Genomic DNA, 14,069 nt, shown 5'->3' on the forward strand with positions numbered 1-14,069 from the left:
TAACAACCCAACTTTTGTGCATTGGTTTAAATTTTTGGAATGCAAAATTTAACACTTAGCAGTGACCTCCTTTGTTCAATCGCCCAAGCGAGCGGCCTGGGTCGGAGAAACGTTAGACGGAGTACTACTCAGTACGTGCACGCCTAGCAGAAACATGAGACTTGTTCAAGACAGCTCATGACAAAGTGACAGTACAGGCTAACAAGTAACAACCTTATAGCTTCCATATACGTGCAAGGAAATATAGATATTGGTACGAGACAGTCAGACAGCCATCTGTGCCACGAACCATGAAATTCCCTGGTCCAAAACCTACACAGGTACCCCGTCAGTATAAGTGCAGAATAGTTAGACGGAGCAGTCCCAGCTTGTAGGATAAATAAAGTGTCAACAGCAAGCAAAAAATTGCTGGCAGAATGAAAAAAAAAGGCTTGAAATGATCTAGGCATCAGAAATTCAGAATCTATCATCAATATTTCTCAAGGATTTCCCTTCTATATAAAGTATAATATTACAAAGGGATGGCTTAAATATCATGGAGTTGAAATGTGAAGAGGGTGATAATCAACACTACACGAGCCTCCCTTTTTCCGAGGCCGCTTCCTAAGACTTACTGGCTGCTTCCCTGAGGATCCAATGGCTGTCTGCCCCTCCTCAACTTCCACCTTCCACCATGGAAGTCAAACCTCCAGCATGGATGCTGATGCTAACCATCTGTATATGACCTGGAGAAAGTGAGTCAACATGACCGTTAAATCAAGACACGGCGTCGGGATGGTGACCATATGGCATAGTTGATCAGCCACATAAGATGTTTATGCCCACAACAAGATTTAAAATAATCAATCTGCCAGAAGAAATGTAGATCAAGAACACTGTCTTGAACCTAATTTCAAATAAATTATGGTACAGCATGTTACTACTTAGACGACTTACGACTATAGACATACCACATATATGCAAGGGTATTTGCAGACATTAGCTCATTTAACCAAGGCTAAAAGATGCGACGAACATATCGCCTTGCTAGGACCCAATTTACTTCTAAGCTCCTGCTGTTTGAGCTAGAAGAATATACAGTTCTACTAGGATGCAATTAGACATCAATGATGTCTTTGTTACTTTGTTACATACCTAAGGCATCACCTTCTGATTCTAGGCTTGCACCGGAATTCTGCTAAAAGCGCTATGTGATCTGACGACCATTCAGGTGAAGGAAGAGCAGTGTCTTTTCTTAAGCTCTCTTCATCCAAAAGTTCCAATAAAGACTCCACTGACAACGAATCCGCTGAAATAAGAAAACAAACATAACCAATTGATCATCGTGGCATCATCAAACATATCCCCTTACTAAACGCTTGTTCAAGAACAATAGAGATACCAAAACTGTGAACATAGCATACAGATACGATGAGCCAGGCACCAACCTGTATAAAATATGTAATCGACGGTTCCAGTGAAATCCCTTGTGCAATTTGTGAAAAGTGGCTCATTTGTTCCTGGGTCCATCCTCCTCCTCTGGTGCTCAAAATCATAGCCAGCACCTAACATTCTTGCAAATGAAGAGTAAGCACTAACCTACAAGTGGAACAACCTTTGGTCAGAACATTTTAACAAGGAAAAAGAAGAAACTCCACAAGCCATGATAGTTATACTGACCAGAGGAAGCTGGTGTGTCAACTTGCTCACAGGACGTAAAATTCCAAGGGGGTCGATGGCCAGATCTGGATGCAACTGATCAACTTTGCCTATTGCGAGAAGCCCATGTGGAGTACTGAAAGCAAAAAAGAAGCACTTAAAAAGTCATAATTGAAAAAACATGGAACATGAAAAATATTGCTCTGATTGAATCTTGATATGCACCTCCCAGGGATTGAATTGAAATCACCACAGACCAACATTGGAATATCCGCACTGTTAGCTATTTTTTCCAATCCTTTTAGAAGTGTTTGAACCTACGAAAATAACTTTCTGTCAATCTGAATTTTTTAGATTTTGCAGTGCTAGTATACAGAGAATGTGACAATACAGACCTCCCATAGCTTTACATCTTTGAGGTCTTGGTGGACATTTACATGTGTATTGGCCTGCAAAATGGAACAATGAGACCCCCATGACATGAATAATCACATACATGTGAACAAGTGACACCATAAGCTGAAAGAACAATATATAATGGTCATTCATAGAAAAGTGGGCCTCCAAATCTAGATTCTTGAGCTAAATGTCAAAGCATCCGGCATTGAAATATTTATTATTTTTTTTCCAACTTTCCATGCATCTTGACTAATTTCACTCATCCTACATAGATATAGTTTTCTATAAGAGAGTATACAGCTTTTGATTCCTAATGTAGAGCAGAGAAGAAAGATATAAATTCATATGCTATTTTGCAGTATGCTGCTTGCAGTCCAACAGCTAAACATAAAGGAAGCAAGGCTACTTCTGATCCCTTAACTATTGCCTTACACCCTGATCTTCAGAACTGTCTAACTTGCCACCTCAACTATCAAAACCGTTCAACATTTGTGTCCCAAAACAGTCTAACATGCCCCCTCAACTATCAAAACGTTCAGTATTACTCCCTCCATGACATAATATAGTGCGCATTGGTTTCCGCAAAAGTCAAACTACACTAAGTTTGACTAAGTTTATTGACAAAATTATATATATCTACAATACCTAATCTATACCATATTAAAATATATTTTATGATGAATCTGATGGCATTGATTTAAGATTCTAAATTTTAATATTTTTTGTGATAAATTTGGTCAAGTTTACCCGGTTTGACTTAAAAAAATCTTATAGGCACTATATTTTGGCATAGAGGGAGTATGTCCCAAGGCAGTATTTCAGGGTGATTTTGTGTGACATTCCATCCATACCAGTGTAATTTGTCGCCTCACTCTCTACTGGCCACTTCTTTAGTCACGCCATGGTTTCTGGTATAGCCAGCTGCTACTCGGACTATTGCGTATTGACACTCACCATCACACCTCCTGTTCCATGTCACTGCACCATGGTTTTTGAGTCGCTGTATAGTCGCCGAGTCGTTTTCCAAAAATCACGGCGACTCGCGACTTATGGCGACTATACAGCGACTTTGGTCGACTATACACTGAGTCGCAGCCTCGGCGACTTGACTTGACTCGGCGACTCAAAAACCATGCACTGCACACTGCCGCCTCATGTGTGGAGGAGACAAAGAGATGGCCGAGGAGGGAGTGGTATTAGGGCATACAATGCAAGGTGCTTACAAAAAGTCAACCGGTTTTTCTTAAGCATAAGTGCCTATTTTTGTAGTAGAGGTGCTTAATTAGGCACCAGAAATAAGCATTGGTGCTGAAGAATAAACCGGTTAATGGCGGAGCTGAGAAGGACAAAAGGATGATAGGGGAGGGGGAAAAGGGTGATTTCAAAAATATCAGTTACAAATAATACTCATGAAACCAGCCTCCAGACCTAATTTGAATGGTTTTGAGTGTCAAATGCTGCAAACTAAACGGTATTCAAGTTGAGTGTATAAATTAAACCGTGGCAATAACTGAGGGGCCAAATGTAGACTTTTTCCATAAAAGAATGCCATGACACATAACATTGTGTCATATCTAACAAGTGAAAAAGCTACTTTATGCACATCAAAAGAAAGAAAAGACTGACATACCACACAAAGGAGCTGTCTTTTACCAGGATTTTCAGTTCCTTGGTTGCCAAATTTGGCTTCTAAAACCGCAATTAGTGCAATGTTATCCTTCAAAGAAAAGCAGAACATGTGATAATCAAAAGTCGGTACAGAATCATCATACCATATAGTATTCCTTTGTAAAATTAATCTTACTTTAATCAAACGACTCAAAGCAACTCTCTTTTGGGTAGGTGGAATAATCGCATCTGTTAAAGACTGTGCAGCCTTATTGAACTCGACCTACACGAGTACAGGAAATATTAGATAGCCGCAACTTACCAAGTAAGCTCAGTAGCAGTAAACCTATAGCGGGAGTACCTCGTATTTTTTTACGTGTGAAAATCTGTCTCTACGGAAGAAAGTAGCACATCCGTCGATTGCATGAGGAACTCCGGCATACACCTGTGACAAAAATCAAGTATAATAGAATATCGGAAGGTGACCAATTTGTGACAATAAAGCCCTACTCAAAGATACCTCTGTTGTCCTTTTCTTGTAAAGTGCCTGATACCCATGTTTATCAAACTCGGGTGCAAAAAAGTCGTCAAAGTGGTTCAATTGTACCTATAAGCAGTAGATTTTGGCATATGAAAGCAGTATAATTTGGCATAACTTCCACCTGTTACGATCTAAAGGAAATTTTCATTTTAAGATTTTTTAATATATGAATTAGTTCAAATAAAGAGTCCAATCATGCAAGCACACAATATATTTGTAAGAAGTTTCAAGGAACACTTCATAATGTACAGCCAGAAAGATGTTGTGAAAGGTTAAACTATCACAAACTCAAATTCAGCATCACTAAAAACAGGCAAAAGAAGTGTAGACTCGCATAGAAACAAACAGTCCGACGAGAGTATATACAGGACTGTAGGTTGTTGAACAGACTTATCACTCTTAAGTTCACTGGGCCATAAAAATTGTATGATGCAAACAACCAAGACTTCTCAGTCCATTTAATTAAATATATGATGGCACAAAAGCAAAAAAGTATGTCATCAAAAATATAATTGTGGAAATATGTGCTCATATGATACCTCCTGAAGACATATGATATCAGCATGATAACCGATAATTTCACGCATCAAATTTTGTCTTCGGTAAGTCCAGGAAAGTGCCCATGTTGGGCAGTAGCTATATGTATCACTTGTAGCATATGCATCAGCCAGTATATTATAAGACAGCACCGTGAATGCCCCAAAAGAAGAAGTCTGGCTGTCTATATCTAAGTGACCCAAAACATCTCCATTTACTTGGATAAGGCGGCGTGGAGTAGGAGTTGGTGCTGGAATCACGCGTGATGTCATAATTGAAGTTGGAGGCCCTGCAGGTACTTTCTTTTCTGTGTCCGCCGCTGCACATTCAAATCTTAGAACATGCCCAATATCATCAGCAGTCGGTGTATATGTCTGCGAGCGTCCCACTTCAAACCAAGTTTCACCCAAGTTCTTGTCAGAGCCTGAGGGATACAAAGGAACTGGTCCATTATTAATACCAGGGCTCTGTCCAAGATTTGACATTGACCCGGACCCAGAACTGATAATCCCCGAACTACCACTGCCAAATCTACCAAATAGCTCCTCCTCTTCAGCCCCATTTTCATTTAAAGCGCTACTAGCTCGCTCATGCAAAACCCTGTGGTGCTGCCACGCATCAGAGAAGCACTTAGCAGAACAATGGTAGCTCTTAGCAGCAGGTATTTTTGACTTCAGACAACCTAGGCACTGAATTGTTGCTTGCTCCATTGGGTGCACACTGCAGATAGCAACTTTCCGATCGCTTTGTATGCGATACCTTCAAGGAAAGGCCAAATGTGTTAAATTATACACAGAAAACTTAAAAGAGCGTAACTGAAGAAAAAAAGAAAAGGGGAGAAAGAACTAGGAGTCTAGGAGCTAATGTTTTAGCATATATCAGCTCACTGTGACTTGCTAACAACATCTTGGAAGTTGGTTTGTTAGGATACTTTGGGCATTTTTTTTATTTTACTAACAGCATAGAGTAGATGAGGCAACACGACGCAAGTTGGCAATATGTCAACAGAAGTTCAGATTACAAGTTTGCTTGTGCATGTGTGTGTTCTTGCTGCCATTGCATTTTTTTTCCTGATTTTAGGCTCACAACGTGGTAACTTTTTTTTTGGAATCTCAACCTGCTAACTTAGTTGGTTGCTGTTCTTCTCTTGCTTTCATTACGAGAACTGCTTTCTTGACCAGATCAGACCATATACACAATAAGCTAAATTCTTCCATTATATCAGATGACAGGTTCACATATATCATTATTAGGGAATATACCAGAAATAACGAGGTTTCATTATTAATATTACTACTACTACTATACATATCACATGAGATTCTTATCAAGCCAGTTATTGAAAAACAGACAAAATGAAAATGCAAGATTGGTTGAAACCCAAAACCAGTATAATCAACGAATATTAACAGATAAGGCTCAACCATTTGTAAAGCTCTGAGTGTCTAAAGTCCAAACATGTAGTCTTTAATAAGTAGAATTTATGCTTGACATGCAAAAAATGAACATGATGAAATGAATAACCATTCCTGCATGAACATAATCAATCATAGACAAGGAGTCTCTAAAATCAATAACCGGTATTCATATCGTCAGCCAGCAAGTAGTGATTATACAGCCTAACGAGCTCAATACATGTTTCATAACTGGTGATTATAAGTAAAGGGCAGGGCAACCCTACCTTGTACACAGCCTATTAGACATTTTTTAGAACACTTCTGCAGTATATGAGTTTTTGAAACTGACAAAAAACATGCCAATTATGTCACACTACTAAAATATATGCCAAGTGTTTTTTCCTTAAAATATATGCTGAGTGTTGTTGCTTAAATAATATATTAATCTGTTCGAACACAAAAAAGCATGAATATTATGTAAGGATGGAAGTGGCAGAGACGGGAGCAGAGATAAAAACAAAGCAGAGTAATGCATTTCAACAAAACGAAAAATAATGAAATGCATGTTCAAACTTTCATTAACCTTTAGCAAGTGAAAAAGTTTGCAATTGAGCCAAACTAAACCTAATACATTACCATCTCTAATGCGGAATACCAAAGAGGTATAATAATCATTTTCAAGCTCCAGAGGCGCCTAAATTGAGTCTACAATCAAGCAGGATGCCCCCTTTGAGTTCACCAAGTGAAGTTAAAGTGATGTAGTTCAAGAGATATAGCATAATCCACGAATCGGATGAAGCGAAGTGAACAAAATGATAGGACGCTGGAATACTGTATTTCCACAATATTAGTTGGATGGGCCAATGTAATCCAACAAACTTATTAAATGCTCCCATTCCATCCAAGACTGATGCAACCGTTCTTTGCGCAATGATTGACAAGCATTCCTCAAACAAAACAGCCTTCATCTCCATTGTGATTCTTATGATGCTAACATCTATCAGTCCATAGTTCTGATCATTAAAAAAATCTGATTGCCTACTGAACTGCTTGACAGATAGCTCATATGTTATTATCAATCTGCATTAGCCTGCGTGACTGCCTGATATGTCTAGTGTGATTCGGTAACAGGCTTAAAATGATGCTATTTCTGTGTTTGTGCTGGATTATGTCTCCAAGCCGACAGTCTATTTATGTCTCAAGAGCAAGCACTGGCATTTTATATTCTGCGGGTTTTCATTCACTCCAAAAACAACAATTGGCCCGTTAGAGCAATTCTTGCTCTGAATTCACACAGTGTCCTTCAGATGCAAGAACTAAAGAGGAAAAAAAAAACGAACTTTCCTAAGTTTACCAGGTAGTTAAGCATCTACCAGTTTAACGGATAGTTAAACACCCCATCTTTTTGTCAAAAAATTCACTAGTACCAACACACAAGCAGAGCTAAGGATTCCAAAATGCAAATCCTATTGAACCAAAAGTTGCAATTGCAAGCTTCTCACTCACCATCGGTATCGCATGAAGTGGCCATCAACAGGCGCAGCCTCAGGCACGTCGTCAGTGGAGATGACACCGTTAGGCAGCCGTAGCAGCACATAAGGGGTGATCTCGCACCCCACGATCGGGATCTCCGACGGCAGGTGCACCCGCACCACGCTCAGCATCCTCCACTCCTGCTCCTCCTCTCCTGCCTTTATCTGCCCAGCCCCAGCACTAGCACTAGCAGAAGCTCTAGCTCCTCCAAGGAGCGGACTTACCACGGGGCATGGGGGTTCAGTTGAACCCCCTAGTGTTTTTCTGGAAAAGATGAGCTATTAGTAGTATAGTATAATTCGGGATCTCAAAAGTCGCAGTTTCAGTTCAACGAAATGGAGACCAAAATACATGGGTGCGCGGATGCGGCCACCGCGCCTTGACAGTCCGCCCTACCCATGGGAAGAAACGGGGTCTACTGAGACCAATCTCGAAGACAGCGATCTGGGTGGATTCGATTGCTGACGGCAAAGACGGGACCGGAGCACAAAAAAAAACGAAGAGAAATCCGAGCAAAGCTAGGGCTTCCTTACCGACAAAATGAATCGCGTCCGCGCTACGCCACACCAGCAGCAGCAGGGGGGATCGGAGGAGGAAGATCAGGAGAGAAGCGCCCGAGCTCCTCCGGTCCGAGATGGCAGGCGCGCTCTTCGGTGTGAGAGGAAGGAGGAGGGAAGGGGTTTCGGCGGCGAGGGACTCCGGGATGGTGCGGTGGATTTGGGAGCAGAAGCACAAATATTTTTTTTAGGACACATGCCTCGTCATTCCTCTCTCGTTGGGCCGGGCCCATTTTTCCGTTCTCCCTCTTCTTTCTACTACTACTACTACTATTTTCCTGCGGTCCACGTTCTTTCCATTCTCGAGCCATTTCTCCTCCTCTGGCCCATTATTTTCTTCGTTGATGTTGCGATATCTTTATCTTTACTATTAAGGTAAAACATGCAATATCACACTCTGCTTTAATGTCACATTTCTCATAAATTACATGCTAAATCTTATCACACACCATCAACTTAGGAGGTAGTTTGTTACTCAGGTTAGAGTTGTTGCTCTGCCTCATCCGTGTGTACCGTTTGGCTAACAAATCTTATCCTCCAAAACGCCTAATAAATGGTCCGCCGTCGCCGTCCAAGACCCTTCTCCTTCCTCCCCGACAGGCCACCACCCACCGCGCCGTCTGTCACGCGGCTTAGAAATGTCACCATCAACCTCTCTGGCCTCAGGAGAGCCTCGGCTCAAGAGAGCTACATGCGCAACCAGCAACTCTTTCCGTCGCGGCACACCCCAGCACCACCCGTCGACGACAGTCCTTGGCCAAGGTGAGATCCTTACCCTCTCCTACCTCATTTGGACCCTCCATGTCCCTGCACGCTCTGTATCTCGCACCCCGCTGATGCTACAGGGATGCCGTTATGTGGCCCTCCTTGGGATCTGGCCAAGATAGCAGGGAAGAAGCTGTCGCCGCCGGCCAAGAGGATGGCACTGCCAGCTGCTGCAGTCCCTCATCCTCCTTCCTGCCACTGTCCTGTGTGGCTCTCCGCCGGCTCGGTACGCTCGCGCACGCCCATCGGGTGTTTGACAGAATTACCAGCCCGGGGAACGTTGTCTGGTACACTATGCAGTTGCGTTTCACCGGATACATACACCTTCATGCTATTGCTCAAGGCATGTGCGACCGCGCAAGTTGGCAGGCGCATGGCGTGGTTGTCAAGGTCGGCGCCATGGACCACGAGTATGTCCTGTCCCATATCAACATGTACGCGGAGCACGATGACGCGCAGGTGTGACGTTCGGCAGCGTGGACCGGGAGTGTGTGGTCTTGTACACCGTGATGATCGCCACATCCATGAGGAGGAGCCATCCTGGAATGCGTTGGTGTTTTTTCACGCGATGCAGGGGAAGTGGATCAAGCCAACGTCTTTGACGTGGATCAGCGTGTGGCGCATTGCTTGGAGTGCTGCAACTGGGGAGGTGGATCCACGAGTATATTAGGAAGGTAGGGCTTGAATCATGGGTACCACGTCCTCCTCGTCCCTCCCATGTGTTGCTGGCAAGATTGGTAGCCATGACAAGCGCCTGCGGTGCCAGGCATCGTGGATGGACCTGGCCCTCGACTCCTGGCGGCCGTGGTCGTTGCAGCGGGCACCGTGAATTACCTCCGTCTGAACATCACTGATGGCAAACTCCCATGGTGCTCAGCGGTATGAACTGCAGGATTATGTTAACTGCACTGCTCAACTTCAGAATTGTTATACTACTTCTACTAGTTAAATGCCTATGCGTTGCTACGGGTTCTAAATTTTATTTCTCGTCGTGTATGCAACATCAACCATTTTTCCCTAAGGAAAGACCTAAAGAGCTTGCAAACTTGTGATACAGAAACCAACAGGTCGTACTTCTGTTTCATAACACTCATATTTCACATTGATTTTGCTTTTTGCCTCTTTATACATGGAGTTATAATTATACTGGGCCAAATCCTCCCGATTTAATAATGGTTCAGGACCAGATCTACACTCAATGTTACACTTTTTCTTAACACAAAGGAACTTTCCACCACATAATATTTCTATCTTAATCACACAATCATGCTTCTCCTTCACCACCAGCTACTCAGGTTAGCTTAACCTCTATCGTCATTCCGCCATCCCATAGTCTCTCTTTTACTCACATAATCATCCTTCTCCTTTACCACCATCTACTTAGCTCTAGCTCAACTTCACCTCTATCATGGTTCCGCCATTACATGGACACCAACTGAATGGTCTAACCAATATCAATCCTTGACCAACTACAATCAGTAATTCAAGTTGCGGTATCAAGAAGAAATAAAGACAACATTCCTAGCTTCAAAGAAACATAACGGTCATCGTGTTCCTGCATTTTACACAATTAATCCTCACAAGATTAGAAAGATTAGATATGAAAGGATCGTATGCAGCACCTAGAGGGGGGGTGAATAGGTGCTAACCAATTTTTAGTTCTTTTTCAATTTAGGCTTGACACAAAGGTAAATTCTCTAGATATGCAACTATGTGAATTTACCTATATGACAAGGTCAACGACTAAGCAAGTTATAGCAATGCAATATAGAGGAGATAAAGGATAGAGGTAACCGAGAGTGGAGCACACGGAGACACGGAGTTGATTCCCGTAGTTCCCTTCCTTTGCAAGAAGGTACGTCTACGTTCGGAGGAGTGTGGTCGCTATGAAAGCCAGACCAACAGTCACGAAGACTTCACTCAGGTCTCCTGTGAGCAACGCCACGAAGGCCTAGCCCACTTCCACTAAGGGATTTCCTCGAGGCGGAAACCAGGCCTTTACAAAGTTCTTGGGGCACACATCCACAACCAAATTGGAGGCTCCCAAATCTGTAACAACACAACAATCAACAACAATACATCAACAACAAACAACTAGGGATCCAAAGAGGAACACTAGCAAGAGGGCCCTCAAGCATATGAGGGGGAAATGTAAATCGCTTCGGTGAGGATGTAAATCGGTGTCTTCTCCTTCGAATCTCCAAAGATCAAGAGCTTTGGTTGGGTGAGGGAGGAGATCTTGCAAATCTTGTGTTCTTGAGGTGGCTCTAATGGTGGTGAAGCTTGGCAGATTTTTGTGCAATGATTGAGCAAGGAGGAAGGTAGAACCCCAAAAAAAATCCAGCCGTTGGAGTCTTCGAGGGCCGGATAATCAGGCCTAAGTTGGGGCCGGATAATCCGCCCCCCACTAAAAATCCGGCCCTGGGAAAATCCGGCCAAATGTCCGGCCAAAAGTCCGGCCCATGTCCAGGGCCTTACTGAGCCGCGTCGCCTCTGGTCCTTAGCCATTTTTTGGGGGGCCGGATATTTCGAAAATATCCGGCCCGGATTATCCGGCCTTGGGGAAATTCCGGCCAATTGTCCGGCCAATAATCCGGCCCTTGTACTGAGCCACATCGTCTCGAGTCCTTAGCTAAAAAATGGGGGCCGGATATTTTGCAAATATCCGGCCCGGATTATCCGGTCTGGTGAATCTTTTTCAGCTTTCTTTTGACTCATTTTTCCACACAAGTCACTCATATACATGTACCTATATAAACTCTGCACCACTTCATCGAACATTAGTGTATCACATATATTGACATCAAACACACAAAACATATTGTGAGAGATGTTCTTTCAATCTCCCCCTTTTTGGTGTTTGCAATACACGAATTTGCAAGGAAAGCACTATAGAAAGCAAACATGTTGGCAAAGCATAGAGGTACTCCCCCTACATGTGTGCATACAAGTAATTTGCATTTGAATACAAATACACAACACATAGGTGTGAGGTGCCTCAACACAAGAGATATCCAACATGAGCTCAAAACAAGAGACATAGACATATATGAAGTTGAGACAAGGTGATAGAGATCATACCCATATGGAGATATATAATACCGGATATATAACATCACACACCATATAATAAACCTTGGTCTCAACACATAGAAATCCGAAATCCTTAACATGATGTCTCACAACCACATATAGCACATAGTTTTAAACGAACAAACCAACAAGCCAAATAGTTCAAATAAACGACATAAAGGACACAAGCAATAAAGGAATGATAAACGCATATGCTTGTGCCCTAACCACCATGCAAATCCCCGAGAAGTCCTAATAGAACACTTCTCCCCCTTTGGCATCAAGACGCCAAAAAGGGGAAAAGCGCGATGCTACTCGCCCCATGAAGATCACTCGGAACCATCTTCGTCTTTGGTCTGGTCCTCCTGTTCCTCTTCCTCTTCATCTTCAGTGTCAGCGGTAGGAGGAGAGCTGCGAGTGTAGTTGGCCCTCTGAATGCAGTCCTCAAGATCATTCCACGGAACCTGTGAAGAGTGCCACCCACTGTAACCTGGGTGAACTGGAGGCTGAGGCGGAGGTCCTTGCTCACCACTGAGCTTGTGAAGAATGACCGCCTGAGTATGCTGAATTTCATAACGCTCTCGGCTGGCCGCATAGTTCTCCTTGTGAATCTCAACACAGAATATGGCGCTGGAACCAAGTAAGCTTCTTCACATGCTTCTTCATGGCAGGAAGATCAACATGGCGAGCAGGGGCAAAGCCACTAGAGCGGGCATCTCCCATAAAGGAGTCATGAGCAGGGGCAGCATGGGGAACCGGCTTCTTCTTGTAAGCCTTCTTGACAGTGTGCTTCTCTTTTGGGAACCGACTCAAGTCTTCATCCATAGCCACAGAGTTGTTGATGAGGAGCTGGATATATGGTGCATATGGCATGGTGGTCCGGGAGACCATGGTATCATGAATCTCATTAAAGATGAAGTCCATGATATCAAGAGAGAAGTCTTGGTCCTCATTGCCATCACGAGCACACTTAAAGCTGAGGTGCATGAGATCCACAAGTGCTCCACAGAGTGCATCATTGTTTCCACCACTTGGAGCAATGGTGGCTCGAAGGAAACGGAGCACCTGACTGTAGATGGGAAGAAGCCCCTTGGTAGAACCAACCGCTCCAGACGAGTCATAGAGATCAAAGAGCACATTTTTATCCGTCTTCTGAGGACCATGGAGGCGAAGACCACCTTCTGCTGGAAGTCCAAGAATAGAAGCAAACCGGCGCAAGGTTGCCTCACAATGAGTGGATCCAGACATCCATTCCATAGTGCGCTCAGCATCTTTCTTGAAGGCCAGAGTAGCATAGAATTGCTTAATCAATTCTGGACTGTAGTCACACTGAATCTTCATCAGATCCTGCAAACCCATCCTACCAGTCACCCAGATGGCATCCTCAAAATGATCATTGACAGCCAGATCATCCACATTGATTGCTTGCATGGGTCGCACTTTCCTCATGGGCTCATAAATATCCTTGTAGATGAACTCCTGCTCCAAGCACCAGAAGCGCCTGCCCTCTATTTCATCATCCCTTGCAATGTCTTCATACCAGTTCTTCATACGGATTGCTGCATAAGAGACAATGTCCATTGACTTGTAGTTCACCCTAGGTTCCTTGTTCTTCCTCCTACTAGTGGTGGACTTGCGAGGAGCATTCGAAGCGAACTCATCACTTGACCGGTTCTGCCTTGGGCGTCTCCGAGTACCCCGAGAACCACTACCTATGAGAATCAAAGGCGGATAGCAAAGAGAAGATAATGCTCATAAGTCATGTATGATACAGTAATGTACTCTAGAAACATACTATAAGTCGGTAGAAGTCTAGACATGATAGATTGAATCAACACTGCAGCAGCGATGAAGCTCCAGGCCGGATAATCCGGTGTCCCCGAGGGGCGGATAATCCGGCCCGGCCGGATAATCCGGCCAGCGCGGGGGCCGGAAAATCCGGCCCTGCGGATCTGCAGAAATCGCAATCAAAAACTCGTCTACTACCAGATCGGCCTTATAGCATGCAAGAGGAGTACACTA

The 14,069-nt window shown here is 43.5% G+C and overlaps 1 protein-coding gene across 1 annotated transcript; it reads right to left on the reverse strand.

Annotated features, from left to right (window-relative positions):
* Window positions 1–455: 455 nt before the first annotated feature.
* LOC124650346 (carbon catabolite repressor protein 4 homolog 1-like) lies at window positions 456–8,371 on the reverse strand. The gene is made up of 13 exons (XM_047189879.1): window positions 8,187–8,371; window positions 7,627–7,917; window positions 4,726–5,482; window positions 4,166–4,252; window positions 4,007–4,090; window positions 3,842–3,928; window positions 3,668–3,754; window positions 2,034–2,087; window positions 1,864–1,955; window positions 1,660–1,774; window positions 1,428–1,578; window positions 1,135–1,288; window positions 456–725 (listed from the first exon to the last, which is right to left on the reverse strand). Exons 2-12 carry the CDS (start codon window positions 7,782–7,784, stop codon window positions 1,143–1,145), a joined length of 1,818 nt encoding a protein of 605 aa, XP_047045835.1. The 5' UTR covers window positions 7,785–7,917; window positions 8,187–8,371; the 3' UTR covers window positions 456–725; window positions 1,135–1,142.
* Window positions 8,372–14,069: the final 5,698 nt, after the last annotated feature.

The sequence above is a fragment of the Lolium rigidum genome, chromosome 4, assembly GCF_022539505.1.
Source record: "Lolium rigidum isolate FL_2022 chromosome 4, APGP_CSIRO_Lrig_0.1, whole genome shotgun sequence".
Taxonomy (NCBI): Eukaryota; Viridiplantae; Streptophyta; class Magnoliopsida; order Poales; family Poaceae; genus Lolium; species Lolium rigidum.

Bases quoted from the DNA above. Each gene is read 5' to 3' on its own strand.
- LOC124650346 (XM_047189879.1), bottom strand. From the start codon at position 7,784: ATGCTGAGCGTGGTGCGGGTGCACCTGCCGTCGGAGATCCCGATCGTG. The intron at 5,483-7,626 runs GTGAGTGAGAAG...CTTTCCTTGAAG, and splicing joins CACTTCATGCGATACCGATG to GTATCGCATACAAAGCGATC. The intron at 1,956-2,033 runs GTCTGTATTGTC...TTATTTTCGTAG, and splicing joins AAGATGTAAAGCTATGGGAG to GTTCAAACACTTCTAAAAGG.